Source organism: Polypterus senegalus, chromosome 15, assembly GCF_016835505.1.
Source record: "Polypterus senegalus isolate Bchr_013 chromosome 15, ASM1683550v1, whole genome shotgun sequence".
NCBI classification, from domain to species: Eukaryota; Metazoa; Chordata; class Cladistia; order Polypteriformes; family Polypteridae; genus Polypterus; species Polypterus senegalus.
Window position 1 is genome coordinate 36,581,414 of NC_053168.1, and position 20,160 is coordinate 36,601,573.

The following is a 20,160-nucleotide window of genomic DNA, read 5'->3' on the forward strand; positions in this document are numbered from 1 at the left end:
GACCAATTAAAACTTTTCTTTAAATATTTTTCTTACTTCACTTACTGGTATTCAAATCTATAACTTTTATTATTCTCTAGAGAAGAGCCAAGCAAAATGACACCTTTTATTGGCTAACTAAAAATATTACAATACAGCATATTGTAATCTTTTTAGTTAGCCAATAAAAGGTGTCATTTTCTCTCTCATCTCATAATGGCTAACACGGTACAACACCCTAGTACTATTATTCTCTAGAAAACACAGAACATTTTTTTCTTTTCTGTATCTAAGAAATACGTTTAAACCGAGTCGTGTAACATGAGGAAATATCACATAATTAAAAGGTAGAAAGGAAAGTTAAAAAAAAAGTTATTTATTTCAAATTTCACAATATCATTGTCATATATACTGTACTATTAGTGCTATACAAAGAACAGTCAATAACTAAGGAGACATACTTCAGTTTTTAAGTTGGTTTGAGAAATATGTGTATAGTATCTACAGAATCTACATATGTGCAGTCTAGTTAAATTTTACCCCATTATGAAGCCTGGTTACACAAGGGGCTGCATCAGTTGTGAAAAAGTATTACCTTTATTATTGATTTAAAAACATTAAGGTCATACTCCCAAAAATATGATCAGCAATTAACACAAATAACAAACACAAATGTATGCTGCTGGATTAGTAATTAAGAAATATAAAGATAATGTTATATGATTTTCTTCTTTTAACAGTTTAGTATTGCCACTCAGCTTCAGCAGACTGAAGACTTTTGAATCCTGGTGTAGACACTGCCAGGGTACAAAGTGTAATTCAAATTGCAAAGTAAAGAAAATTTAACACCTCTGCTATGAATAGGAGGGGATTTCATAAACCATAAAATTAAAAAAAGGGTTTCATTTTGAACACAGTGTGTCTGAAGTGTTCTAAAGTCACAATCAATTATATTAAGCTCAACAAAGAAAAAAATATTTTTAAAGAGATAAATCTAATTTCAGCCTATACAAAATACTCAACTCTTACCCTAAATGAAAGTTCAAGATTTTCACCTCCCCATACTTCCATTCCCATATCATAAGTGCCAAGATACTCAAAGTATTCTTTGCTTACAGCAAAAAGACCTCCTGCCATGGTTGGTGACCTGAGGAAAAGCAATATTAAAAACTAAAACATTTTATCAATAATAAGCATGGCAAACATAAAACTAGGCAGAACAACACATGTCTACAGTATAATGAAAATGGGGGAGAAAAAAAATACCTCTCCACTCGATGAAGCTCTAGTCGACTGCACACCTTACATTTAAATACACACCTACAAACACTTACACAGGGATCAAAGAAACTCCCTATCGATCAGCCACCGATCTAAAAATGACGATTTTTACTAAAAAGACTCAATCTGTGATCAGTAAATTGTCGAAAACAAAAAACAATATTTTCAGCCCGTGCTTTTCCAAACATTATGGTAATTTAGTTGTAGAGTTCCTTTATGCAAGGTAATATGGTAGTTGAGCCAGTGCACAGTGTGAGGAGTGCTTGAGCGTGCATCACTCTCTTTTTTTCTGCTGCAGCAAGCTTCCTGCCGTGTAAACAAGCTTGATTTATCAGAGAAAATTGAATATTAGCCTTTAGGTTAAAAAAAGTGGAGTAAAAAACTGACAAAAAGGGAATTGTAGATGGTCTAAATTCATTAAAGTAGCTTTTCTTGCCTTTTGATTTTGTCCTTTAAATTAAAATCATTTCAGTTTGGACAGTGAGCTGTTTTTTTTAAGTGCAGCAGCCGTCATTTGTAATTGGAAAATGAAAACATAATGATGAATTTCAAACTACTGCTTAGTAAACAACTTTTTGTAAAATTATGTACTGTGTTTATTACCTGTTGTTGTTTTTCAGTCAACATAAAAGTTTTGTAAGAAACAAGTAGTACATAATTAAAATGGTAATCTATTTAAAATTATTAAAACCTATAAGTGCATGTATATTTACAATTAAACAGTGTTTAATTGCCAATATCAATTAATTGTGTAAGAAAATAAATAAATAAAATATATATATATATTATATATATATAATTTGCAGCTGGAGATCCACAAAGGGAGAAAATGAATAACGTATCAAAAGTAGTTTTTTATTCCTGCGATTTCAACCCCTGCCAGGAATGTTTATCAGAGGATAATGCTTAGACTTACAAGAATCAAAGGCAATATATAGCAAAAAATTACGTGGGGGGGGTGGCTAAGTCGGGGTAGGTATTGGGTGTAAAGTCTTGTTTATTATGAACATTTTCTTCTTAAGTTTGCATATGCTGGGTTTATGTCCAAGTGTCTGTTGATGGCATTCTCATTTGATAACCAGGATTCGGCCAGCTCTCTGGCACTTTTCGTACTGGCCTTGAATTTTACTTGTACATTGTCCCAGTTAAATGCATGTCCTGTTGATTTAGTATGCGTATAGATCAATGATAGTGAGTCCTTTCTTCTGATGGCGTTGCGGTGTTCCTGTATACGTGTTGCGATTCTTTTTGAATTAGTCCAACGTATACCGCTGAGTACGAGCTGCATGGAATGCTGTCCACTGCGTTTCGTGTTTGTGCTGTCGATTTCTTGTTTTTAGCATTGAAGAAGACCGTGTGCAGATTGTTCTAAAAGCATTCCATGCAGCTCGTGCTCAGCGGTATACATTGGACAAACTTCAAAAAGAATCGCAACACGTATACAGGAACACCACAACGCTGTCAGAAGAAAGGCAGTCCCCAGGTTACGTACGAGATAGGGACTGTAGGTTTGTACTTAAGTTGAATTTGTATGTAAGTCGGAACAGGTACATTATTTTAAAAAATGTTATTGTTGACCGACTGCAACCAAGTGCACTGCCAATGAATGATGGAGTTTCACCTCTCTCTGACCTTTTTATTATTTCTACTTTACTTTCAACGGTGATGGTTTTTCTCTTCTTTACTGTATCACTAGCACTTGCATCACTTTTGTGTTTCAGAGACATTCTTGAATGGTGAAGACAAAAAGTTAAGATGAGCTCTTCTGCACAGCACTGTACACGCTATCACAGCAGGAAGGCACCTGTTGTCAACACGTCTGATGTACTAACAGGAGACAGCTTCCTGCTATGTGCGTAACAGTACAAGCAGTCTTGCTATTGACAATGAATGGGGACGGCAAATGGCGGTTCACCACCCACTCACCACACAGTCACCTCCACTACAGTATTCGGCCTGCAGCGTCCACCTACCGAGAACGAACATGGTGTGGCCAAAAGCGGGTAGTGAATCGCCCACCACCACCCCCATTCAACAGGCAGCCACTGGAGGCACACTTCAATGCTACCCCCCGCCACCCCGTTCACCCTCAATGGCATCCGTTCAGCCACAACCGGGTCACCGCTTGCAGCATCACATTCCGCCCACCAAGAACGAACGGGGCAGCCATGTGTGGTGGGCGGGCAGTGAAACACCCCCCTCCGCTCCTTCCAGCCTGCGTCCAGTCAGGAGCAGTAGCTGCGGTGGCAGCGTGGTGGGCGGACAGCAAACCGCCCTATCAAGTCGCCGTCCATATGTCCATAACTTGGGGAATAACTGCGTGTGTGTGTGTGTATATATTATATATATATATATATATACTAGCAGAATACCCGCGCTTCGCAGCGGAGAAGTAGTGTGTTAAAGAAGGTACGAAAAAGAAAAGGAAAAATTTGAATAACAACGTAACTTGATTGTTAATGTAATTGTTTTATCATTGATATGAGTGTTGTTCTCATATCTATCTATCTATCTATATATCTATCTATCTATATATATATGTTGTTCTCATATCTATCTATACTAATAAAAGGCAAAGCCCTCACTCACTCACTCACTCACTCACTCACTCATTCACTCACTCACTGACTCACTCACTCACTCACTGACTCATCACTAATTCTCCAACTTCCCGTGTGGGTGGAAGGCTGAAATTTGGCAGGTTCATTCCTTACAGCTTCCTTACAAAAGTTGGGCAGGTTTTATATCGAAATTCTACGCGTAATGGTCATAACTGGAAGCAGTTTTTCTCCATTTACTGTAATGGAGATGAGCTTCAACGCCGTGGGGGAGTTTTGTGTGACATCATCACGTCTCCCGCGTAATCACGCAGTACATAGAAAACCAGGAAGACCTCAAAAAGCGCTGAAGAAAACATGCATTATATAATTGAGCAGGCAGCGAAACAATAAGAAGCGGCGAGTGACATATACAACCATATTCATGAGTTCTGCTACTTGAAACAAAGCACGATGTAAACCTACACTTTAAATTAAGTTCATAGACAGGCTGCCGCTGGCGTTTGTAATTTAGTGCCTGCCCATATAAGGCCGTCCGTCAGCGGCAATCCAATAGCAAACTGCCACGGGTAAATATTCACGGGTGAAGGACTGTGCTTATGGAGAGGAAGATGAGATGGTCACACAAACTCAGCGAAACTGCGAGAGAAAGTTTTAAGTGCCAGGACTAAGGTAACATTAAATACAGCCATGGACATAGCACGAGATGGCACCAGCACAGCTGGGAACCTTCGATGCATGAACACCGAGTGGCTCACGTGAACTGACGCAGTGCACAGATAAAAGGCAACAGTTCCAAAGAGCTGAACAAAACCGAATTACACAATTGAAAAGGCAGCAAAAAATATGAAGCGTCTCATACATACAAGCATATTCATAAATCCAACTACTGCGGAAACAAAGCACACGTTGGAAAAAGTCAATGTCCCGCTAAAGGAAGACAGTGTAAAAAACCCGTGCATGCAGTGTGTCAGGTCTCAGATAAAGAAGAAGGCGAGCTGTTTATTGATGCAGTAAGAAAGCGAATCGATGAATGAAACCTGTCATCTTTACAGCGATTGACAAACACGGAATGTAACTTGAACACAACACATCCTACAAATACGAACCTGATTGAAAGAAATAATGATAATCAAATCCTTGATGACAGCAACACTCAGTAACACTCACAAAACAAATACTGTATATTGACAGTCATGTTACGTTATTTTTAAAATGTTCCCTTTTCTTTTCTAGCTTTTTAACACACTACTTCTCGCTGCGATCTGGCGGGTATATATATATATATATATATATATAACCCGATCTACATACTCGAATAATGGATACTTTATTCGCCATCAATGATTGTTTTGGTAAAGCCATACTCAGTGTATTCATTAGATGAACGGTAAAAAGTAAGGGCAAGGGAGGATGACTTATTGAGGCATGCAGGCTGTAGTCTTGGCGTCAACTCTATCTGAATTGCGCGATCACATTTGAAAAAATATATCTTTTCAAGTTCTATTTAGTCCATATGTGTCAAACTCAAGGGCATGGGCCACATCCGCCCCGTGTAATTATATCCGCCCGAGATCATTTTATATACTGTATTATTGTTATTAAAGCCGGGTATATGAAGCGCTGGTAACACAATAAACTACAGATCCCATAATGCAGCGCTTCAGCTGCCTTGCGAACAGTTACGCGTTAATCAAGTCTACCTTAAGATGCTGCAAGTTATTGCGAAGCTAGCTCACACGATGCTGAAGAGAAAAGTTGATTCTGAAAATAGAGCCTTTAAAACCGATGGGAGGCTGAGTATATGTTTACTGAACCCGTGTGTCTCATTTGTGGAGCTAATGTGGCTGTAATTACAGAATTTAATCTAAGGCGGCACTATAAAACAAAACATCAGGGTAACCTGAAAGACCTGAATGCAATGCAGAAGATACAGAAAGCAGAAGAATTAAATAAGAATCTGACACTTCAGCGGACGTTTTACCGTGCACAATCACAAAGTGATTTCAATTGAGCTGCTTTTATGGGAGACACAACCACTTGCCCCACTTTCCCTATTACCAAGTAATGTTAAACCAAGTCGTCACTACGGTGTTCCCAAATCGCACTTTGCTGATAAACTGGCGCACTGAGTTTGCACGGCGCTTTGGTGACTTTGAAGAACAAAAAGTCCGTCTACATGCGGCTCGAACCTTGTGCATGTTTGGTAGCACATATCTGTGTGAGAAGCTCTTCTCAGTGATAAAGACTAACAAAACAGCACACAGGAGTCGCCTCACTGATGAGCACCTGCAATCCATCCTGAGAATCTCCACAACACAGAACCTCACACCAAACAGAAACGAACCTGTTGCCAAAAAAGATGCCAGGCGTCCAGCTCTAAAATGACATATGAGCAAAGACAACTGAATGATTTGATTTGTTATTGCTGAAAGGAACACATTTTATTTATATTTCTAGGTTTTGTTATGCAGCATGTTCATATTTGAATTTGTATAATTTTGACAGGATATATTTTTATGGAGAGCAAAATCTTTTGGGATATTTAAAATCTAAGTTTATTTTTTATAAAATATAAAATTACATAAGAGTAAAGAAATTTGAATGTTTGTTCTTTTAATGTTTACTTTATTTCTAACTTGTATAATTTAGACAGGATATATTTTTATGGAGAGCAAAATATTATAAGTTGTTTAAGGTTTGAGTTGATTTATTCAGGAATAATATTCCTGTCTGTTTTACCATTCCTACCAAAGATATTTCTGTCGACTAAATAAAAATTCCTTCTATTTAAAATTTAAATAGAACTTGAACAAATCGATAGTTCATAATATCCACGCAGACTTGCACGTAAGAGCGGAGTTATCCATTTTAACAAGCAGCGTATTGCACTGATACTGAAATAGCTGTGTGTGTATATATGTAGATATGTATGTATATGTATATATATGTTTATATATGTGTGTGTGTATGTATATATATATATATGTATTTGTGTGTATATATGTGTGTGAATGTATGTGTATGTATATGTATGTGTATATGTATAGATATGTATATATATATATGTTTGTGTGTGTGTGTAAATATATATTGTCACACACGTGTGCATGGGAAGCAGCTGAAGGGCTTAGGAAATACTGTTTATACATCTGCCCAGGGGGCGGGGTGCACTGATGCTCTTTCTGAGTTCTCTGCAGGTCTTACCCGGGAAATCCCACCAGGAGCCGCCATTTCCAGGAAGGACACATCACTTCGGTTCCGGCCCCAAGAATGAGGTCACTTCGGTTCCGGCCCCAAGGATGATGTCACTTCCAGTTCCGGCCCAGAGGACGACATCATTTCCGCCCTCTGTGCTATAAAGCTCACTGCCTTTGCTTAGGCAGGCAGTTCTGTTTTGGACTCTGTTGTGTAAACAACTGTTAACAATGCCTCAAAGACTTTTGCAGCCGGGAAACCGTAATAAGCGGGTGGCTGCCCCAAACCTTTCCGTCTCTGGTCTCCACTTATTACAGTGGCGTAGTCGGCAGGATGGTGTCCCGATGAACCGGGACACGAACTATCAGGAACCAGGTGGGTGAGTACGGGGCGAGTTTGGGCGGGAGTGCGCCAGAGGGTCAGGAAGGGCGGTGCAGGCTCTGCTCCATGAGCATAACCGGTGGGGACCACCCATCTCGTGGAGAAGTAGAGGGGACCCACAGGCGTGGGCTGGCTTCTGGGGAACACACACGAGTGGCTCAGTATGCTCTCCTTGGCAGGAAAGCCGAGCTGCCCATCGGGACCAAGGTCCCAGTTAGCGATGGGTTGTCCCCAGGCCGGCAGGTGAAGGAAATCATAAACTGGGAGTTTAACCCAAGCAAAGGGCTGTCAGAGCAGGCTATGGCTCTCTGGCAACAGGTGGGTGAGTGGCTACGCCATTGAGTTAACCCCTTACAAATAGTGCAGCAAGTGGCCTGTTTTCTGCTGCTAAAAAGACTACCCCAGGAATTTGCCCAGCCGGCCTGGGGCGAATTCCATTCTATGGACGAGCTGCTGCAGCTCTTGCAAACCCAGAGGCCGGCTGTGAAACCTGGGAGGGCAGAACAGCCGCTCTGTGGACTACCGGGAGCTATGTCCCACTAAAGCAGTCCCTTCCACGCATTCCAGAGCTTGTTCGAAGTCGCCGGGCCGTCTGGCTTGCGACCTGTCGGGAACAAGGCGGACCGTAGGGGACAATGGCGGGGTTGTTTGTGTGCCCTTAGCAATCCCTGGCGGATAAACATACGGGGAGCTTCTTATTAATGGACATAAGATAACAGCGCTGTTGATTCCGGCAGTAGCGTGTCTGTCGTTGCTCGCCGTTTTATTCTACCGCAACAGTGGATTAAAAAGAAGACCAGTCTAAAATGTATACACGGAGATATCCGCACATACAATACCGCCCGGTGTTACGTATGTCTCGGAGGAACCCTTCGACAGCTTACCGTGGCGGTGCATCCGGATCCTCCGTTTCCCGTAATCCTCGGGCGAGACTGGTCTGATAGTAACGCGTAGTTTAGAAAGCATTCCCGAAAAACTTATGGCCTCGTTATAGATGACAACGATTCATCTCAAGTTGCTTCCACACCGTGTAATCAGCCGACAGGGAGTGGGGCGGTAGGCCAAGAGAGTGCGAAGACACTCCCGGACCGTCGCGGGCTACTACGTCATCCACTAGCGCCCGGCAGCGAGGAGGAATCTCCGCCCCTTGAGGTCAGACCGGACCCTCTCTGAGTTGCACTTTCAGTTTAGAGCAACACCGGCTTCTTTCAAGAGAGAACAGTGGAATGCGACTCTCTGAAACACATAAAGAATGCAGTGGTTCTCGTTAACGCCAACGACGCATTTGCCCATGCCACAGGGACCTCACTTTGTCATGATAATGATTTGTTGTATCGGGTCGCTGAACATGAGGGAAGGTCCGGAAGTTGTTGCTAATCCAGCGGACCTACCGGCGGCAGGTTTGCGAGTTAGCACACTCCCACCTTCTTGGAGGCCATCTCGGCTCCGATAAAACATTAGAGCGAATTAAGCTCCGTTTTTTCTGGCCGGGGATTAATGAGGAGGTTAGCGCTTTTGCATTTCCTGTCCGGAATGTCAACTGCGGCAAATTCCTAGGAGGACCGTGCTCCTCTGGTTCCCCTTCCCCTTATTGGCGTTCCTTTGATAGGATTGGGGTTGACATAGTAGGACCCTAGAACCCTCAGCCGAGGATATAAATATATACTGTCCTCGTGGATTATGCTACCCGATTCCCTGAAGCCGTTCCGTTGCGCCGGCTACCACAAAAATATTGCACGGAACTAGTAGGAGTCTTTTCGAGTAGGCATTCCTAGAGAAGTCCTGACGGACCAAGGAACGCTTTTACCTCGGAAACGTTCAAGGAGACTGCCAAGTTACTGAAAATAAAGCATTTAAAGACCTCGGTGTATCATCCTCAAACCGATGGCCTAGTGGAGAGATTTAATCAAACTCTCAAGCAAATGCTACGTAAGGTAGTCAGCAAGGATGGGAGGATTGGGACCAACTCCTCCCCTTGTCCTCTTTGCATATCGGAAGTTCCTCAAGCCTCTACGGGTTCTCTCCATTTGAATTACTGTACGGAAGACAACCCCGGGTTTATTGGATATTTTAAAGAGGGCTGGGAAGGGAGGCACAGCCCTCCACTAATATTTTGGAATATATGCCCAATTGCGCGATAGATTTGATGCAATAAGACCGATTCTAAAAGTCATATAGAGGAGGCAATCAGCACAGGCCGCCTTTATGACCGTGTACGACTCTCCGGGAGTTCCAACGGGGATCGCGTCATGGTATTGGTACCAACTTCTCACTCTAAACTGCTCGCCCATTGGCTAGGCCCCTCTGAAATTAAGGAAAGGAAGGGATTGGTTGACTATTTGGTGAAACAGCCCAATCGCCGACCAGCTGAGCGAATATATCATGTAAACCTGCTGAAACCGTGGAAGGAGAGGATCCCGATCCCTCCTCCGGACAGCCCTGCTCTCTCTTGCTGAAGTAAGTTCCCTTAATTTCGCGAGCAGCTATCCCCAGGCAGAAACAAGAGCTCAAGCAGCTATCCGCTCTGTCCCAGAGGTGGTAAGTGAAAACCCGGTCGGACCTCTCTGATTGCGCGACATATTGACTGACCGGGGTGATCGTCCGTGGGCGACCCTACAGACTCCCGGAGGCAAAGAAAGTAGAAGTGGAACTGGAAATCAAGCGAATGCTGGCACTAGGAGTAATCGAGGAAAGTAGTAGTCCCTGGTCCAGTCCCATCGTCTTGATTGCTAAGCCTGACGGCAGTTGGAGGTTTTGCAATGACTTCCGTCGGCTTAACCAAGTTTCCAGATTTGATGCTTATCCCATGCCTCGCGTGGATGACCTCCTCGAGACTGGGACCAGCCAAATTCTTGACTACACTTGACATGACAAAGGGGTACTGGCAGGTTCCTTTAACGGAGTCCGAAGGAAAAACGCGTTTAGCACTCCTAGCGGACACTGGCAGTATCGTGTCCTTCCATTCGGGTTACACGGGCTGCGCGACTTTTCAGCGTCTGGTGGACAAAGTGCTCCGGCCCCATAACTCGTTCTGTGCTGCCTATCTGGATGGCGCGTCATCTATTCCAGCACCTGGAAGGAACACATACAGCAGGTCACAGCAGTATTACGGACACTGGGAGAGGCTGGGCTCCGAATCAACCCCAAGAAATGTTTCTTTGGATTGAGGAAGCCAAATATTTGGGCTACCTAGTGGGCGGGTACTGTGAGGCCACAGTGTTCCAAGTTGCAAGCCATAATGGCCTGGCCCGTCCAAAACCAAGCGGCAAGTCCAATCCTTCTCGGTTTGGCGGGTACTACCGCCGGTTTGTGCCTCGCTTCTCCGAGAGCGGCGCCTTGACCGACTTGACAAAGAAAAGAGCTCCTAATACGGTGGTATGGTCTGATAAAGCGGGGGCTGCATTCAGTGACTTAAAAAGGGCTCTGACTTCAGCACCTATCTTGATCTCCCCTAACTTCTCTCCCTTTTATCCTCCAGGCGGACGCCGGACACAGGCTTGGGTGCCGTGTTGAGCCAAAGCGTCGGCGGTGTTGAACACCCGTTATGTACCTGAGCGGAAACTGTTGGACAGGGAGACCAGGTACGCGCGGTGGAGAAAGAGGCTCTGGCGATCAAATGGGCGGTAACTCAGCTGCGGTACTACCTCTTGGGTCGCGTGTTCACTCTGGTGACGGATCATGCACCTCTGAAGTGGATGGCCCTTCACAGGGAGTGAATCCACGGGTCACGAGGTGGTTTCTTGACCTGCAGCAGTACAAGTATACTTCGTTCATCGACAGGGGTCTCTTCATGCCAACGCCGATGCCCTCTCCGGGCCCACGACCTCTCGGTGCAGGTCGCCCGACCCGGCGGGTCTGGGCTGAGGGGAGTCTTGTCACACTGCGTGTGCATGGGAAGCAGCTGAAGGGCTTAGGAAATACTGTTTATACATCTGCCCAGGGGGGGTGCACTGACGCTCTTTCTGAGTTCTCTGCAGGTCTTACCCGGAAATCCCACCAGGAGCCGCCATTTCCAGGAAGGACACATCACTTCGGTTCCGGCCCCAAGAATGAGGTCACTTCGGTTCCGGCCCCAAGGATGATGTCACTTCCAGTTCCGGCCCAGAGGGCGACATCATTTCCGCCCTCTGTGCTATAAAGCTCACTGCCTTTGCTTAGGCAGGCAGTTCTGTTTTGGACTCTGTTGTGTAAACAACTGTTAACAATGCCTCAAAGACTTTTGCAGCGGAAACCGTAATAAGCGGGTGGCTGCCCCAAACCTTTCCGTCTCTGGTCTCCACTTATTACAATATATATATATATATTTATATATATATATATATATATATATATATATATATATGACAACAACACTCATCACTCACAACAGTGACAAAACAATAACATTGACAATCATGTTACGTTATTTTCAAAATGTTTCCTTTTCTTTTTCATTGCTTCTTTAACACACTACTTCTCCGCTGCGAGCGCAGGTATTTTGCTAGTATATATATATCTCTATCTATCTATCGATCGATCGATCGATCGATCGATCGATCAATCGATATATATATATATATATATATACCCGTGCGTTTGGCAGCGGAGAAGTAGTGTGTTAAAAGAAAGAAAGAAAAGGAAACATTTTGAAAATAACGAACATGATTGTCAATGTAATTGTTTTGTCACTGTTATGAATGTCGCTGTGATATATATAGCGAAATACCAGCGCTTTCGCAGCGATGTCATGTGTTAAAGAAGTTATGAAAAGAAAAGGAAACATTTTAAAATAATGTAACATGATTGTCAAAGTAATTGTTTTGTGTATTTGGCGGCAGCGTCACAAAGTTTTTTTCGTCTAGCTGCATCAGAAAATGTACCACAATGTCTGGCACGCTTCCTTTTTAGTGTTTTCTCACAGCTTGGATTACTGCTGTCATATATATATACACACACACACACACACACACACACACACACATACATACATATATATACACATACATATCTTCATATATACATATCCACATATACACATATATATATATATATATAATGTAGATAGGGGTGTGTGTGTGTTTATATATATATATATATATATATATATATACACATACATACATATATATACACATACATATACTTGTGTGTATGTTTGTATGTGTCTATATGTGTGTGTATAGCTTTGGTCACTGAGTGCAAGGGAAAAATAATAAAATATAGTCTATAAGTTATTAAACAGTAAAACATTAACGTTTAAGAAGTACAGGTACATTGAGCACTACTGGAGTGGTTTCAGGTAAACTACATTTTAAAGACTGTGTAACACAACAGGTAAGTAACTAACAGCAGCTAAAATGTATATGGATCATCTCTCGGTAGTAGATCCCTTTTGAAAGGCGCTACACGACGACTGTGGTATAGAAATAACATTTTCTATGTGAACGTTCAAATTTGTGCCTGTGGTAATGTGCCTTACCGGCATTTAAAGAAAATTAGTTTTGTGTCCTCTGCAGTGTTAAGAGAGAAAGGCTTTGGTATGGGATAAAAGGAAAAAAGGTGTAAAGAAAGGAAAGTTGCCTTTTTCTTTTATATAGTATAGAGAGATGTGTTCGCTGACGTTATGATCGCCTTTTGTGGACAGTCGCGGTGGGTCTTGTGTACACTGGTGAGACATCCCTGCCATTAATCAGCTGTGATGGCACTGTCAGTCCTCCACTGTGCGTGTTTTCATAATCCGAGGTGAGGACCTCATAATCATTATATATGTGCAAAAGAAAGTGTGAATCGCCTTAATATTATTTTTCCGTGGTGTAGAAAAGGGGTCCCGTGTTTGCACTTGTCTGGGCTATAAGCGCAGGGGAGGATGAAAAATTAAAAGTGCTCACTTTGACTTAAGGCAGAAGCGCAGTCAGCGTCTAAAAGGCCGGCACAGCTATGCGCTTGGCGCTGGCTGCTCGACTTTGCTGGGCAGGAGACCCCAGTTTTGCAGACACGTTCATGATATCAAAAGTCTCAGCTCTTTTGGAGGTCATTCATATATTATATATATAGCAAAATCCCGCGCCTGCGCAGCGGAGAAGTAGTGTGTTAAAGAAGTAATGAAAAAGAAAAGGAAACATTTTAATAATAACGTAACATGATTGACATTGTCATGAGTGTTGCTGTCATATATATGCCTGCCTAAATAAGTCACCCTCGCTTTGCTCTTACTTTATTTACCGTTCATTTAATCATGGCTATTGGCGGAAAAATTATAAAATGGAAGGAGGATGGCTTTATCAAAACAATTATTGATGGCGAATCGATTATTCATAAAGCTTGAATTGGTGATGTTTTCTGTGTTAACCTCATATTTTTTAGACTTCTTCTCAAACTAAGGTGGTGCGAGGGTAAAATGAATCGGGATGCGCTGATCAATGTAATCGGTGTACAGTACCAGGAAATCATGCATTGACAAAAGCTCCCCTTTGCTTGTAATGCAAAGTGTGATTAAATGCATTATTTTTTAACGCGTTATGGAGCACATGCATCGAAGCTTCTCAGCTGTGCTTGTACTAAGAAAAGGAAAGATTTTAAAAATAACGTAACACGATTGTCAATGTGACCTTTTGTAAGTAGTGCCTGGAGGATTCAATGTGGAGAAGCTCTATAGAGACAGCGTGTGTATTAACTTGTGGATTTTTCTGTGAGTATTTGGTGGCAGTCTGACGAAGTTGCTTCGGAAGACGGCATTAGCGCGGAGCTCAGCTCAGACCGAAATTAGATGAATGGGAGGGGAGATGATGACGTGACTCCCCCACCCGCCTTAACTGTCAATCCCCCACAAACACAGTCTCGGAATTTGCATAAGCACACCCCTTCACCTACAATTTTAACTTAGTTACAAAGTGATCAAAACTCTCGCTTATATCCCGCCCTCTCATTAAACTTGTATCCCGCATTACCTGTGGGCATGTGAAACGCCAGCGGTAGCCTGTCTATGAACTTAATTTAAAGTTTAGGTTTACACCTTGCTTTCTTTCCGAGGCAGCAACACTCATGAATATGGTAGTATATGTCACTCGCTCGCTTCTTATTGTTTTTCGCTGCCTTCTCAATTATATAATGCATGTTTTCTTAAGCGCTTTTGGAGGTCTTCCTGGTTTTCTATGCACGCGCTGACAATCAGTTCACGGATTATGTGGGAGGCGTGATGATGTCACACAAACTCCGCCCTTCCAGCTCAACTCCATTACAGTTAATGGAGAAAATACCTTCCAGTTATGACCATTAGGCGTAGAATTTCGAAATGAAACCTGCCCAACTTTTGTAAGTAAGCTGTAAGGAATGAGCCTGCCAAATTTCAGCCTTCTACCTACACGGAAGTTGGAGAATTAGTGATGAGTGAGTGAGTGAGTGAGTGAGTGCTTTGCCTTTTATTAGTATATATATATATATATATATATATATATATATATATATATATATATATATATATATAGTGATCCCTCGCTATATCGCGCTTCGACTTTTGCGGCTTCACTCCATCATGGATTTCAAATGTAAGCACATCTAAATATATATCACAGATTTTTTGCTAGTTCGCGGATTTCTGCAGACAATGGCTCTTTTAATTTAAAGTACATGCTTCCTCAGTTTGTTTGCCCAGTTGATTTCATACAAGGGACGCTATTGGCGGATGGCTTAGAAGCTACCCAATCAGAGCATGTATTACGTATTAACTAAAACTCCTCAATGATATATGATGTGCTTCCCGAGTGGTGCTTGATTGTTTGCTTTTCTCGTTCTCTCTCACTCTCTCTGACATGCTCTGCGCTTGACGGAGGGGGTGTGAGCAGAGGGGCTGTTTGCACAGAGGCTGTTTGCCTAGAAGATACGGAGGCTACTCTAAAAAATGTTGAAAGACTACCTTCACATTGCTCCCTTCTTTGCAGCTGCTTTTTCGCGGTGCGCATACTTAAAAGCCCAACAGCCCTATTGATTTTTTGATTGTTTGCTTTTATCTCGCTCTCTCTCTGACATTCTCTGCTCCTGACGGCGCTCCTTTGAAGAGAAGATATGTTTGCATTCTTTTAATTGTGAGAAAGAACTGTCATCTGTCTTATCATGGAGCACAGTTTAAACTTTTGACTAAAGGATGTTATTTCATGTCTAGAGGGCTCTAATAATGTTAACAGTGTGGGAGAGTTTATAAGGGCTTAAAAAATATAAAAATAACCATACAAACATATGGTTTTTACTTCGTGGATTTTCACCTATCGCGGGGGGTTCTGGAATGCAACCCCCGCGATCGAGGAGGGATATACATCTATACTAATAAAAGGCAAAGCCCTCCCTCACTCACTCACTCACTCACTGACTCATCACTAATTCTCCAACTTCCCGTGTAGGTAGAAGGCTGAAATTTGGCAGGCTTATTCCTTACAGCTTACTTACAAAAGTTGGGCAGGTAAGGGTCATAACTGGAAGCTATTTTTTCCCATATAATGTAATGCAGTCTTGAGTTGGAGATGGCCGAGGGGGGAGTTTAGCGGTGACATCATCACGCCTCCTACGTAAGTACGTAGATAACAAGGAAGAACTCCAGCGATGAGCACAAAACGCCATTTCACAATTGAGAAGGCAGAAAAACATTATGAAGCAAAAGTACAGCTACTGCGGAAACAAAGCACGGCGTGAACCGTAAGTTTATATTAAATTAAGTTCATAGACAGGCTGCCACTAGCGTTTGTAATTTAGTGCCTGCCCATATAAGGCCGTCCATCAGCGGCAATCCAATACAAACACTGCCGGTAAATATTCACGTGTGAAGGACTGTGCTTATGCAGAGGAAGATGAGATGGTCAGGGTGGTGTTTGGCACAAACTCATTGAAACTGCGAGAGAAACTTTTAAGTGCGGGTCTTAGCTGACATTACATGAGATGGCACCAGTACAGCTGGGAACCTTCGATGCAAGAACACCAAGCGGCTCACGTGAACTGACGCAGTGCGCAGACAAAAAGCAACAGTTCCAAAGAGTGCTGAACAAAAACCGAATTACACAATTGAGAAGGCAGCAAAAATATGAAGCGTCTTATACATACAATCATATTCATAAGTGCAGCTACTGCGGAAACAAAGCACACGGTGGAAAAAGTGAATGTCCCGCTAAAGGAAGACAGCGTAAAAAAAACCCGTGCATGCAGTTTGTCACATCACAGATAAAAAGGAAGACGAGCTGTTTATTGATGCAGTAAGGAACTAATCGATGAATGAAACCTCTTATCTTTACAACGATTGACAAACACGGAATGTAACTTGAACACATCCTACAAATACGAGCCTGATTGAAAGAAATAATGATAATCAAATCCTTGATGACAGCAACATTCAATAACACTCACAAAACAATTACTGTATATTGACAATCATGTTACGTTATTTTTAAAATGTTCCCTTTTCTTTTTCATAACTTCTACTTCTCCACTGCGATACACGGGTATATATATAAATGTATATATATACCCGATCTACAATACATACTTTAGCATAGACAAGCCACACGCTGTGGCTAATTGTAGAGTCTTCGCCTCTAACGCCGACATTCGAGGTTCGATTCCCGAGAGGGGATGTACTGACTATGTATGCGCGCTACCCGATTCATTTTACCTTCGCATCTCCTTGGTTTGGGACGTATGAAAAAATATTAGGTTAACGCAGAATCACGTTATTTTTAAAATTTTCCCTTTCTTAGCACAAGCACAGCTGAGAAGCTTGATGCATGTACTCCATAACGTTAAAAATAACGATTTAATCACACTTTCAATTCCAAGCAAACGGGAACTTTTGTCAATGCATGATTTCCTGGTACATCCATTACACTGATGCACACATCACAGCTACAAAATGTTAGAGTCGGAATAAAGCGCGTTCCTACGACTGATCATTTCGACTACCCGCGAAGCCTTGATAAAAGCATGGTTTTGTGCACACTGAAAAGCAAGCAAAATTAGATGCATTACAGAAAGCGGACTTTGTGGCTCTTACTGGGGATCATTGGACTTCTGTGACCGTTAGTAATTCTAAATACATCTAATTACAAAATGTTCAATGATCACACTGTTTTAGCCTAATGTACAAAATAATTTTGGCTAATGTTACTCAGAGTTTAAAGAGTAAGCTGGTCAAATTACCTTTTATGTTTCTGACTTATTTTTTAAGAAGAAAAACTGCACTTTATGGTGAAATTTTGGTTATTATTATTTAAAGACAATACTATTCTGAAAATGTACTTAAAGTACTTAAACTACCACTTTATTTTTAAGTCTGCCCAATTTTAACCAGGGATGATATTTTTGTTTCTGTTTTCAATTCAAATGCAGTTTAAAAGCTTTTTTCAGAAATTAAAACAGCTTCAGTTTACAATATTCATGTCCATGTCTATTATTTGATTCTGTAAGCCCACTAAAACCGCTTTTAAATAAAAAAAAACATTTGCGATTTGGGGCAAATTCGTGTGATTACATACGATTAATCAAGATTAATTCTTACACAGCCTCTAATTAATTGGATTAATTTTTTAATCGAGTCCCACCTAATATATATATATGTAGATATATATATGTAGATTTGTATATATATGTGTATATACAGTATATATGTAGATATGTATATGTTGTATATATGTGTGTGTGTATATATACAGTATGTGTATATATATGTTTATATGTATATATATGTTTATATATGTGTCTGTGTGTGTGTATATATATATATATATATATATATATATATATATATATATATATATATATATATATATATATATATGCCAGCAACACTCATGACAATTACAAAACAATTACATTGTCAATCATGTTACGTTATTATTAAAATGTTTCCTTTTCTTTTTACTTCTCGCTGCCAATCGCAGGTATTTTCTCTCTCTCTCAATATATATATATATATATATATATATATATATAAATAGATAGATATGACAACAACACTCATATCAATGACAAAACAATTACATTAACAATCATCTTACGTTATTTTTAAAATGTTTGCTTTTCTTTTTATAACTTCTTTAACACACTACTTCTCGCTGCGCTGGTATTCTGCAAGTATATATATATATATATATATATATATATATATATATATATATATATATATTGTCACGCACGGGCGAATAGGAGACCACGGACGGACCTTAAATCGCTTCGGAAGACGTTCGCTGGCAGGGAGTGGCGGGGTACTATCCTTTCTCCTTTAATTTCTTCCAGGAAAAGAGACGCTCCGCCATCATAAGCCTTCCCGCAGTACGTCTACTTCCGCCCTTCCTCCGCCATCTTTCCTAACGTCATCAGTCCCATCCTCCCTCACGGTTCCTTCCCAGCATTCCTCCACTTCCAGCTCCTCCCCTATAAAATGGCATTGATTCAACAAGGTGCTGAAAGCATTCTTTAGAAATGTTGGCCCATATTGATAGGATAGCATCTTGCAGTTGATGGAGATTTGTGGGATGCACATCCAGGGCACGAAACTCCCGTTCCACCACATCCCAAAGATGCTCTATTGGGTTGAGATCTGGTGACTGTGGGGGCCATTTTAGTACAGTGAACTCATTGTCATGTTCAAGAAACCAATTTGAAATGATTCGAGCTTTGTGACATGGTGCATTATCCTGCTGGAAGTAGCCATCAGAGGATGGGTACATGGTGGTCATGAAGGGATGGACATGGTCAGAAACAATGCTCAGGTAGCCCGTGGCATTTAAACGATGCCCAATTGGCACTAAGGGGCCTAAAGTGTGCCAAGAAAACATCCCCCGCACAGTGGTAACAAGGCATGATGGATCCATGTTCTCATTCTGTTTACGCCAAATTCTCACTCTACCATTTGAATGTCTCAACAGAAATCGAGACTCATTAGACCAGGCAACATTTTTCCAGTCTTCAACTGTCCGATTCTGGTGAGCTTGTGCAAATTGTAGCCTCTTTTTCCTATTTGTAGTGGAGATGAGTGGTACCCGGTGGGGTCTTCTGCTGTTGTAGCCCATCCGCCTCAAAGTTGTGCGTGTTGTGGCTTCACAAATGCTTTGCTGCATACCTCGGTTGTAACGAGTGTTTATTTCAGTCAAAGTTGCTCTTCTATCAGCTTGAATCAGTCAACCCATTCTCCTCTGACCTCTAGCATCAACAGGCATTTTCGCCGACAGGACTGCCGCATACTGGATGTTTTTCCCTTTTCACACCATTCTTTGTAAACCCTAGAAATGGTTGTGCGTGAAAATCCCAGTAACTGAGCAGATTGTGAAATACTCAGAACGGCCCGTCTGGCACCAACAACCATGCCACGCTCAAAATTGCTTAAATCACCTTTCTTTCCCATTCTGACATTCAGTTTGGAGTTCAGGAGATTGTCTTGACCAGAACCACACCCTTAAATACATTGAAGCAACTGCCATGTGATTGGTTGATTAAATAATTGCATTAATGAGAAATTGAACAGGTGTTCCCAATAATCCTTTAGGTGAGTGTATATATATATATATATATATATATATATATATATATATATATATATATATACTAGAAAATACCCGCTTCACTTGCATGTAAGTACTGCCTTAAAATTTTTATTATGAAGAAAATTAAACCTTTTTAAACTGAGGGAAAATATACCAATAATTATTTGTTAAGGATCTCTTTGTATACCACATTGTGAGTTCGGCCCTCCAATTGTAATATGACCAAGCTGTGCGCTGAGCTTACTCTTGAGCATGCAATGTACAGC

General features: G+C 41.5%; 1 protein-coding gene across 1 annotated transcript in view; it reads right to left on the reverse strand.

The window, feature by feature from the left end:
• The window catches only part of poc1bl (POC1 centriolar protein homolog B (Chlamydomonas), like), a 111,432-nt gene that overhangs the window by 21,631 nt on the left and 69,641 nt on the right, over positions 1–20,160 (reverse strand). Inside the window, exon 6 of the mRNA XM_039736665.1 lies at positions 1,009–1,126. Within this exon, the coding sequence (XP_039592599.1) occupies positions 1,009–1,126 (118 nt within the window). The remainder of the gene's footprint in view (positions 1–1,008; positions 1,127–20,160) is intronic.